Source organism: Thamnophis elegans, chromosome 12 (genome assembly GCF_009769535.1).
Source record: "Thamnophis elegans isolate rThaEle1 chromosome 12, rThaEle1.pri, whole genome shotgun sequence".
NCBI lineage: Eukaryota > Metazoa > Chordata > Lepidosauria > Squamata > Colubridae > Thamnophis > Thamnophis elegans.
Window position 1 is genome coordinate 32,420,210 of NC_045552.1, and position 11,160 is coordinate 32,431,369.

The window sequence follows — 11,160 nt, forward strand, 5'->3', positions numbered from 1 at the left end:
AATTTTTATTTCTTTTCCAAATGCTACCTATACTGAAAAACGATGTGAACTTGTTAGAATGGCAGAAGGGTATTAATAAATTTGTATGGGCAGGGAAGAAGCCAAGAGTAAAACTAAAAATAATGCAAGATGTGCGTGAGAGGGGAGGTTTGAAATTATCCAATTTAAAATTATACTACGACGCAGTAGCTTTATCTGTAATTAGTGATTGGATTAATTTAACAAATGATAGGATACTTAATATCGAGGGGTATGGTTGGCATGCTTACCTGCTATATAACAAAAAAGTGGACAAGAATTTTAAAAGTCATATTTTAAGGAATGCTTTACTGCGGGTCTGGAAAAAATATCAATACAAATTAAATGATAAGATATCCATGTGGGCATTTCCTAGACATGCAATAGAAAATATGAACATAGTACAAAAACAGGATATAATTACTTACAGACAGCTTCTTACCCTAGAAAGGGGTGTATTACAACTAAAATCCTTGGATGAATTAAAAGAGGAAAAGGTAATTCAAACATAGTTCCAGTATGGACAACTACAGGCCAGGTGGAAAACAGATCAAAAAATTGGTTTTATGCAACTCGAGGATAATTTATTTAAACAAATAAGAGATCAAAGCTTAATGCATATAAAGAGATTATACAATGTATTAATACAGATGGATACAGAATTAGTTAAAGACTGTTTGATAAAGTGGGCTCAAAATATTGAAGAATATTCTACTCTATTCTATTCTAAATTAAAACTTAGAATAACTTTGTCACTTTAAATGCACATTAATCGGCATACATTAAAATTTCGTTACATTCGGCTCTCCCCGGCCTCAATATACACTATATAAACATGAGAAAAATATAAATAAATAAATGTTTATGCCTATACCCTCATATATTATAGGGCACGGAGAAACAACCCAGTCTAGTCCCATCAGACACGTGATGATCCCCCCCTTCCCAGCCCGCAGCACGAAGGAAGCCTCGCTGGCTCAAGCCGGCCAGCCAAATAAAGTGCGACATTGTAGCAAGTGAGACGCCGAGACGCTCGAGGGCTCCGTCTCGTCTACAGGAGCTTCCCCGGCGCCGGAAAGGCAGTTGGATTTAACCAAGACCACCCCGCGGGCCCCGTCCCACTTCTACAAAGTCTCCCCTTCGCGTCGCTCGGCTGCCTCCCTCTTTATGCGTTCGCCGCAAGCCTAGAGCGTCGCCTCCTGGGCGGGGAGGGGGGGGGACGTTCTAGCTCGGTGGGACTAACTAGACTCGGGCCTCCCGGGCGGAACCTTCCTGCGCGGGCGAGGGGGGGACCGGGGCGCGCGGGAGACGGCTTCCGGGTCCGAGGCTGCCATCACCACCATGGAGACCATCCTGGAGCAGCAGCGCCGCTACCACGAGGAGCGCGAGCGGCTGATGGACGTGATGGTCAAGGAGATGCTGACTCGCAAGTCCACGGTGGGGCCCGGGGGAGGGGGGGCGTCGGGAGGCGTCGGGAGCCGGGCCTAACCCGGGCCTAACCCTTCTCTCTCCCGAGCAGCTGCGGGATCAGATCAACTCGGACCACCGCACGCGGGCCATGCAGGACGTGAGTGGCGGGTGGGCGGGGGGGGTCGTCTGACCTCGGGGGTGGCTGACGAGACGGGCTTCTTTTGCAGCGATACATGGAAGTCAGCGGCAACCTGCGCGACCTCTACGATGACAAGGACGGGTAAGTGCCGGGGACATGAGCGCGGGGTGGGGAGGTCTGCAGTGCGGCCGCAAGACACGCTGACCTCCGTGCTGGACTCCCTCTCCCCAGATTGCGAAAGGAGGAGCTCGGCGCGATTTCTGGGCCCAACGAGTTCGCCGAGTTCTACAACCGGCTGAAGCAGATCAAGGAGTTCCATCGCAAGCATCCCAACGAGGTAAGTGGGGTCCCGGGCCGGGCAGAGTCTCCCATTGCTCGGGCTTTCCCTTAACCTTCTCTGACAATCACTGTGCCGAAAGGCAGTTTTGATAGTTCCTGTAGAGGTTTATCAATTAGTCTCTTTGACTTGGAGGAGACTCTCAGAACCACTGGCATTGCCAAGCAGATGGTCTGTAGGTTTGCCTCTGTAGAGGTTCTGGCCTTCAGGCCAGCCCAATTCTTGAGAAAGAGGGTGGTGCTAGATGCCAGGTGTCAGAGTCTGGTTCATCCAGGGCCCAGAAATAAGCCGTCACAGGTTGAGCATAACTGGCGGTAGCTTTCCCTTCAGTAGAACTGTATCTTTTTTGCCAAGAGTTGAGAGAGGACAATTCTTGCTCTTAGAATTGAAGAACTTGAAGTGACCACAAAGGTCACCTCATCCAGCCCTTTGCAACCTATGCTATACTCTCATTCTATTATCCCAGATATTGGCCAGACCTGCAGATTAGATAGGCAGTCCATCAAACTTGTTGGCGGCATCTTAAAGAAAATGTGGAATGCTTGTGGCCTTGAGAGATCCCATCCACTTAATGTAGAGCTACTGATGACTCTGAATTCAGACTTCTTACTGTTGTGCAGTTTGAATTCTCTCTAAGAGATGGTCGAATGGAATGTTGTCAAACGCTTATTTTGAGGTTGATTGTTTAACTTTAATGCAGTTCCCTTTTCAAAGGAAATAAGATTTATCTCATACAATCTTCTTCACAAAGCCAAGCTGATACTGTCTTCAATTAATACCTTAGTTGATAATTTCTAGAATCTTCTTTTTCCTTTCTGGAAGTGGGGTGCCATATTTGGTTTTCTCTTGTCCTCTAACACCTCCCCAGCTCTTTTCAAAAAATAATTTTAAGATCCTAGCAGCTCTTCGGTCTTTGGATACAGACAAAAGGCATTCCTCTGCTTTCTTCATTTGGAATGAGCAAAATTCAAAAGCTCATTTGTCTTCTTACTGTTGATATATTTGAAAGAGCTCTTTTTGCTGGGAGAGCCAGTTTGGTATAAAGTAAGGCACCAGGCTTTTCTCAGTTTGAGCACAAAACCAGGCTGGGTGACCTTGGCCACTTACCTTTCCCTTTCCCTCAGTCTAGGAAAAAGAAAGTGAAGGCAAACCATTTGAAATTTAGCCAAGAAAACAGCAGGAGCTTGTCCAGGCAGTTATAAAGAGTTATGTGTGATTCAAAGGCATCCTCACTACCTTGTGGATTTTGCCTCTTCCACTCACCTTGGCTCATTTCTACCTTTGTCTTCCTGGCCTTATTTCTTGGTCCTTTCTACCATTTTCAGAAAGGTCATTTGTGAGCTGCATCTATAGCCATATTGACTTCTTCCTGGGTCTCCTCGTTTCCTTTGTTGATGTTGTTGGAAAAATTGCTGTCCTTAATTTCCTCTACAAGAAATTCTGGTCAACTACAACACTTTTTTCTTTAAGGTTTTCTTTCCAAAGATTTTGCTTTTATTTCTCTTTATTAAAATTGAACTTCTTAAAATCTATGTTTTGTGTCTTACCACTTTTTAAACCAGACTTTTGCATTTGCATCCAAGTAGTAATGACTTTAATCGTCCATCTCCTTAAGAAGACAAATTTAATCTCTGCAGAGCAGCATTTCATTTGTGAACTTTGTACCATTGTTGCAAAAACCAAAACCAAACCTCTGTTGCTGGCAGTAAAGCTCACTTGAAACACTTGCCTTTCCTTCCCGCTTCCTCAGTCAAGAAGGTCCTCTGGCCATGGCAGTGAACTTACCTCGCAGTATATCCTTTGTGCTCGTGTGGAAGAATAAGAAGGGTTTCATTGTGTTCAAACATGCTTGAGTGACTTCCTGCATGCAGCACTTTTTTCTTTCTTTCAGTTTTTGGGGAGGGGGATCATGAAGCAGAAGCAAAACCAAAAACTATGTATTATTTTTGTAGATCTGTGTGCCCATGTCAGTAGAATTTGAGGAGCTCTTAAAGGCCCGGGAAAACCCAAGCGAAGAGGCTCAGAGTAAGTCCGTATGGCAGGATTCATGCTTCGCTTTCTTTTTTCAAATGAATAAATTATGTGCTAAAGATGGCTATCCTTGCTTCCTCCTCCGGGATGGTTTGGGCTGTCTTTCATTCTTGGCTTCTCGTAGACCTTGTGGAGTTCACTGATGAAGAAGGATATGGCCGCTATCTGGACCTGCACGATTGCTACCTGAAGTACATCAATCTCAAGTCATCTGAGGTGAGGCTGCCATACTGTGTTTCAGACTGCGGGGGCACAACTGATGCTCCCTTGTTTTGCTCTCATCCTTGTGGATTATGTCCTCAGATTTATGCTTAATAGAGCTATGTAAAAGGGAAGCGCCACTGAAGTGATACAAAATGTTGGACTGGAAATGAGGGAGGGAGAAGAATAAAAGGAAGGTTGTCTCTTGTTGGGCTGAAAGAGAGAAGGATGAGCATGTGCAAGGCTCTTCTCTCCCCCAGCCTCACAGCAAGGGCAGCCGTAGGAACCTCCAGAGAACAGTTGCTTTGGCCTAGGGTTTCAGAGAATTGTGGCAAACTCCCTTCTCTTTCTTCATGCTATTGCAGAAACTGGACTACATCACTTACCTGTCTACTTTTGACCAGCTCTTTGACATTCCAAAGGATAGAAAGAATGCTGAGTACAGAAGGTGAAGCTTTCCTGTGAAAGGGGGAATGTGTCATCCTCTGGGCTATTAAAGCTGGTCAAATTAACAGTTTTGTGTGAACAAAAGGAGGTTTACAGCAGAATTTCTCATTTCCCCACTTGGGTTACAGTAGCAGGCACAGGTTTAAAGTGGTTTGACTTTGTGCTTGCACATACATTTATGGTATGGTAGTTCTCAGTTGCTGCCAGTTGACGGATGGGTAAGAGGCCCACCTGGGTTGGAAAATGCCAGGCTCGCCTGCCACAGTCAGTCTGGTTTTTTACAGGTATTTGGAGATGCTGTTGGAATATCTGCAGGATTATACAGACCGAGTAAAGCCTCTGCTTGACCAGAATGAGCTGTTTGGCAAAATTCAGGGAGATTTTGAGAAAAAGTGGGAGATTGGCACTTTCCCTGGTTGGCCGGTGAGTGTCATTCTGTGGTGGGTGAGGCTTAATGTGAAGCACAACTGTTGTAAATCATGTTAATTGTTCATGTTTCTGGAAGAGACGCCTCCTCCCAGCCTGTGCCTCTGTGTCAGTCAACCTAAATGACTGGAAGAGTTGGGGCTAAGCGCATCTGGAGGCCACTGATCTGCACAACCTTTGTTGTCCCTTGACAGAAAGAGACTAGCAGTGCCCTCACACATGCTGGGGCCCACCTGGACCTCTCTGCCTTCTCCTCTTGGGAGGTTGGTAGCCATTCCAAATCTCTTCTGGATCGGGGAGTGGGAGGTTAGGAGTGACACCCACCCCCACCCCCTTTAGCGCCTCTGGGAATCCACAGCCCTGCAAGGTGGGAGTCAGCTTTTGTTACTTCCCCATAGGAGTTGGCTTCCCTTGGTCTAGATCGGCTGAAATCTGCCCTGCTGGCCTTAGGTCTGAAATGTGGAGGGTAAGTGGAAAGAGTTTTAGCGTTTGTGGTGGCCTGGCAGCCTGGGGAACATGCAGAGAAGTGGCACATGCATGTTGGCTTTGCTGGTGAACATGCGGAGCCTTGCCTGGGTGGGGATGGCACCCTCTGGCGAGAAGAAGCTGAAGCATTTGATCTCAGCAGATTTGAAAGCCAAAACAGCTCTTGTACAAAAGAATCAAGCAGTTGTCTCTGCGACCTACTCCAAAACATGTTTGTATGTCCTTGGGTGACAAGAAACTTCCAGCATGTTCTAGTTCCCCATTCCCTAGTTACACGCCTGGCTCTTATTTACAATGCTAAAACGTACCCTGGAGCCAGACCTGAGGGATTCCTGCTCTCCTTCTTGCCCAGAACGTTGGAGGAACGTGCTCAGAGGCTTTTCAGCACAAAGGGCAAGTCCCTGGAAGCCCTTGATCCTGCTCTCTTTGCCAAAAACCCAAAGACAAAAGGGAGCAAGCGGTGAGTCTCCTCTAGGTTGGGGTGGGGTTGCATTGCCTGCTCAGGCCCTTTTTGAATTGGTCCCCTCCTTTGGTGATCTTGTGTCCTGGGGTGAAGAAGCAGAACTCCCTTTGGCACCAGCTGGGGTTGCTTACTTGTGGGCACCATTGTTGTCTTGACAGGGACACAGAGCGGAATAAGGATGTGGCCTTCCTAGAAGCCCAGATCTATGAGTATGTGGAGATCCTTGGGGTAAGAGCCACCCCCCTCCCCTGAGCATGCAGGTCCCAGGTAGGGGCTGCTGTATTCACAGGCTTCATTGTCCCTCAGGAGCAACGGCAGCTGACGCATGAAAATGTGCAGCGCAAGCAGGCGCGGACTGGGGAAGAGCGTGAGGAGGAAGAGGAAGAGCAGATCAGTGAGAGCGAAAGTGAGGATGAAGATAATGAAATCATCTACAACCCCAAGAACCTGCCACTGGGCTGGGATGGTAAGGTAAGGCTTCTGGCAGGACAGAGGGGCCTCCGTCTCATCTGGGACTGGCCTTGAACATGGCTTCTGGTGACCTCTGTGGGTCTTTCCCTTCCAGCCAATTCCCTACTGGCTCTACAAGCTCCACGGGTTGAACATCAACTACAACTGTGAGATCTGTGGGAATTATACATACCGTGGACCCAAAGCTTTCCAGCGACATTTTGCAGTAAGAAGTGCCAGCGGGGGGGAAGGGATTCCTGAGGCTGGGGTGGGTGTGGGTGGGCTTTTCAGGCTGATTCCAGAGCAGGTTCCTTGCTGGTCTGGCATCTTGGTAGTTTTCTCCGACTTCAAGGCGTAGTGGTGCAATGCAGTACTGCAGGCTAATTCTGCTGCTCGCAATTTGGCAGTTTGAATCTCACTAGGCTCAAGGTTGACTCAACCTTCCATCCTTCCGAGGTAGGTAAAATGAGGACCCAGATTGTTGGGGCGGGATATGCTGGCTGTAAACCGCTTAGGGATGGCTGTAAAGTACCGTGAGCAGTATATAAGCCTAAGTGCTATTGCTATTTCTAGTAATCTCAGCACTGCTCTGGGGCTGGGAGAGAGCTGCTTTTGTGTCCTGCCTCTCTCGAGACCCCAATGTCACAGCATTCTTTCAGGAAGAGGCAAAGAATGCGTGCACACATCTGGGACCCTTTAATTTGGATGAAACGGGGGGGTGAACTCTATGGCCAAAATGTCTCCTTTAAACTTCAGGATTCCTAACTTCCCCAGTCCATTCTTGCCTTCTCAAGAGCAGTCCTTGTTTTAGGAGGCCTAGTCCTTGCTTTTATGATCCCTTGTGCTCTACAGGAATGGCGCCACGCTCATGGGATGCGATGCTTGGGCATTCCCAACACAGCTCACTTCGCAAACGTTACACAGATCGAAGATGCCGTGTCGTGTAAGTGAGTGCAAAGCCTGGCCTTGGCAGGGGGTGTTGAGTGGGGGGGGGCAGTCAAGATGGTTGGGCTTGCATCAGGGAAAAGCCTTGGGGGGGGTGGGGTTATTATCTCATAGGAGCTTCTGAAAGCTCCCCCTCAGCATCAAAGCAGGACTTGGCTTTCCTCTGTTTTCCAGTGTGGGCCAAGCTGAAGCAACAGAAGGCTTCGGAGAGGTGGCAGCCAGATACAGAAGTAAGTTGGGGTAGAGGGCATTTTTCTTACCCCTTGTTCTGCAGATTGGAGATTGGAGACTCGGGGGTTGACTCTGGCCACTGAGATAAATAACTGTTGAGCTGCAGTAGGAAATCACTTTATGTAACTCTTCCAATTTCATTTTATTTTTATGTATTTATTTATTTTTATTTTAATATTTTTATTTTCCATTTTTTCATTTTCATACACTCACATGTATACTGTGCATAGCCAATTTCATTTTAAATCATCCTTGTTAATATTGTGTTATAAATGCACTATATCATTTCAAAGGATTTTTTTTTAAAAATTAAAATTAGTCTAACTCCTCTAGTGAGGGGCTCAGTTAAAAAACTCGGTCTTTCTTATTTTCTTTCACTCGCTGCTGTCCCCCCTTCTTGTCTAATACAAATAGTGTTTTTTAAAAGCAGAAAGCACATCCTCATCTTTACTTTGTATATGTGACTTATAGTTTTGCCAGTCTTCATATACAATTGTGACTCCAGACTTGAGACAGTTCATTCAGGGAATGGGCAAATTATCCAATTATTTCCAAGTTGTGCATGTTTTGTTTCAAAGCTCTATTACATCTGATCAGTTTCTTCCTATTGTTGAAAGGCTATTCTCCTACAGATTCTGCCGTTTTCCTTTTTAAAAACATTGATCAAAGATTCATCTGTGATTCATGTAACAATCAATTTCCTCCAAAAGGGTCTGCCATTATTTTTCTTACATTGACCAGAAGAACAAAAAAGAAGCAATTCTGTTTAGTAATGGAACGGCCTTCAGCATTTCCCTGCATGACTTCAGGGGGTTGGAAGTGGCACCAGATTCAGCACAGAAACCTTGCGACCCCCTCAACATCAACAGGGCCATTAGTGGGGCGGGGGGGGGGAGGCGAGGAAGAGGAGGAATATCAAAGACATCAAAATACTGGGGAGACGATTCCTGTGTTGTTAAGCATAGATGTGTCCCAAAAGTGCTTTTTCAAGAGGCAACTGGACTTTCTGGTTTTTCTTTGAAGACATTTCACTTCTCCAGAGTTGAAGAAGCTTCTTGAATGAGAAGCGAAACGTCTTCAAGTTTTCAAGTTGCCTCTTGAAACAGAGTTGGCTGCAGTAATGTGGTGGGACAGAAACTGAAAATGCCAGCCAGCAGGTGAGGAAGAGACTCCCCTCAAGCGAGTCTTGAACCAAAGGGAAAAAAGGGGAACTGTATTCGTCACAAATGGACAGGCCCAGGGGTGTCATCCATGAGTATTCCAAGATTATACCTGCAGCCCAGAGAGAAAATAGGGGTTCCTGGTGCAGGAACTTTTCAGTTCAGATGGGTCAAAATCCTCATGTTCTGTCACACATGCTGTTGTGTTGTGTTGGATTTGACTGCCGGCAGCTTCGTTTATCATTCCAGGAGGAATATGAAGACTCCAGTGGGAATGTGGTCAACAAGAAAACCTATGAAGACCTGAAACGCCAAGGCCTGCTGTAAAAAGAGATTCCCCCGCCCCCAAAACCACTCATATCCCCTTGTATCCCTTTTGGTGACTCGAGTCCTTGAGGGCAGGCACTCCTAGTCAACAGAATGGATTCTGTATGACTTTTGCTTTATGTGGAACTGATACATAGAAATAAACTACTTTTAAAGGAATGAACATGTGGTCTGGTGATATGAAAGGAAGGTTCCTTTATATTAGGTAAGAACATAGGAGTTGCATACTTGTGTTCACAGCTGAGGTGCTATCTCTGGCTTTTCTGTTTCCTTCACTTCTCTTTGCAGCCATTATTTCTGAATAGTCAGTCTCTCGTTGCCATTTGCTCAAGGGAGCAGAGAAAAGCAAGCATTGGCATACGGGAAAACCTTGTTGGAGAAGAGCTAACAAGGCTTTGATGAAAGGCTGCCCTGTAGATCCTTTCCCAAATTCTCTTTGGTAGAAAAGCAGGATTCTCTTGCCAGATGCCGTGGGGGGAGGGGGATAAAAAGAACCTGCTGCCCTTCCAGTGTATTAATTGGGGGGGTGGGGGCTACCCAGTACCTGCTACCATCAGTTAAGCCTGTGCCAATCTGCCACTAAGCAGTGTTTTTCCTTTGTTGACACCTGAGCTGCTACTCTGAGCCCTCTGGGAATAGAAAGAGTGGATCATTAAGTCTAATTGGGGCAGGTTTGTTGCTGTAATTGTCCCAGGAAGCTGAGACAGAGCTTAACCAAAAGCAAGCCACAGAGGTGAAGAGTTTTCTGGGAAATGGGGCAAACTCTTGCTTCTCTTCCAGAAGCCACTGGCTAAGTTTGAGCAGACTAGCAGAGGCTGTTATCCAGATGCCCCTAGGTGGGGAGCAGCAGCTGTAAGCAAGGATTGGTTCCATTGTATGTGGGAAGATCCCTCAGGAGATCCAGGCCAATCTGGAGCAGAACAGTTGATTATAGAGAGAGAGACTGCTTTGCTCCTAAGTCTAACCTGGACCTTAGTCTCTGAAAAACAGTCTTCACTGGGATTCGTGTTCTGTGAGATTGCCAGGAAGCAGCTATTGCCAGCCCAAGCCATGATGCAAACTGGGAGGCCTTTTCTTGGCTTTCAGAAAGAGAAGGGTTTCACTCTTGGAATCAAGAAGGGAACCTTGTTTGGCAGAATTTCCTGTAGCAAATGGAGTTCTCAGACACTGGAGAAACAGCAGTGCCAAAAAGGTGTCCCTCTGTCTGTTTCCTGTCCAACTGACATAAATCAGGTGGCAAACTGGGAGGACCATCGTAGAAAGATTTGCCAGGCAGGCTTACCTTCTCACCTTGGATGAGCCACAGTTGATCCAGGGGCAGGGAACATGTTGCCCAGAGCACCAGCGAGCCAGGTGCCTCTTCTTCCCCACCTTGGAGTGCTCTCGACTGGTTGGCTCCATCTCTACCTGGGCGGAGATGAGGGTTCTCAAGGGGACATTTCTTCTGCCAGCGCTGCAGGCAGAAAACATTCAGACAGACACCAAGGCTCCCTATGAGCGAGCAAGGTAAGTGAGCAGAGCAGGCATAGGGTCCGGGGTGGAACAGATTGCAGAAAAGTGGGGTGGTTGTGCGCCTGCCAGTTATCAAGAGGTGGAGTATTGAATGTCCAAGCCAGGGAGGCAGAAGCTGAGCCAATAGCAAGCCAGAACCTACACGCTTGATGCAGGAAGAAATTCCCAAGGACTCATAAGCCACAGCTTGGGAAGGAATGAGTTAGCCAAAAGACTGATCCTTTTTCTTGTTCTTTGAGTGTGCATGTCTGCAGACAAACCAAAGTTGACTCACACGGCTTCTGAGCTGCTGCTGGGCCATTTGTAGCCTGGAGCTCTAAGAGAACAGAAGCAGGTGAAAGAATAAGCTGCTGTGTCTTCCATTGTGGGCCATTGTAGGTTGGTGGCTCAAGCCAGAACTAATTCAGGACAAGGTTTTCACAAAATCTGAGCTGCGGCTTTGGGAAGGGTCTGGAAGACCGAGATTTCTGGGCAGGTCTCAGCCTGGTTCATTCCCAGAGGGCTGAGACAGAGAAGTGGGGATGGATTTGGAGCTGGAAAAGGACCTGCTTAGTCAGCCCAACCAGCTGGGTGTTGG

General features: G+C 46.9%; 1 protein-coding gene across 1 annotated transcript; it reads left to right on the plus strand.

Annotated features, from left to right (window-relative positions):
• Nucleotides 1-1,246: 1,246 nt before the first annotated feature.
• On the plus strand, nucleotides 1,247-9,234 carry SF3A3 (splicing factor 3a subunit 3). The gene is made up of 17 exons (XM_032228003.1): nucleotides 1,247-1,455; nucleotides 1,538-1,585; nucleotides 1,656-1,708; nucleotides 1,799-1,904; nucleotides 3,857-3,929; nucleotides 4,060-4,151; nucleotides 4,502-4,584; nucleotides 4,868-5,006; nucleotides 5,204-5,272; nucleotides 5,408-5,475; nucleotides 5,848-5,955; nucleotides 6,117-6,186; nucleotides 6,265-6,429; nucleotides 6,524-6,634; nucleotides 7,261-7,351; nucleotides 7,528-7,583; nucleotides 8,994-9,234. The coding sequence occupies exons 1-17, from the start codon at nucleotides 1,360-1,362 to the stop codon at nucleotides 9,069-9,071; spliced, it is 1,506 nt and encodes a 501-aa protein (XP_032083894.1). The 5' UTR covers nucleotides 1,247-1,359; the 3' UTR covers nucleotides 9,072-9,234.
• The last annotated feature ends 1,926 nt before the right edge of the window (nucleotides 9,235-11,160 follow it).

What these genes read in the sequence shown, in the direction of transcription:
- SF3A3 (XM_032228003.1), top strand. Translation starts at nt 1,360, where the DNA reads ATGGAGACCATCCTGGAGCAGCAGCGCCGCTACCACGAGGAGCGCGAG. An exon ending in GCACTTTCCCTGGTTGGCCG is followed by an intron (nt 5,007 to 5,203) that starts GTGAGTGTCATT and finishes GTCCCTTGACAG; the next exon opens with AAAGAGACTAGCAGTGCCCT. An exon ending in AGTATGTGGAGATCCTTGGG is followed by an intron (nt 6,187 to 6,264) that starts GTAAGAGCCACC and finishes ATTGTCCCTCAG; the next exon opens with GAGCAACGGCAGCTGACGCA.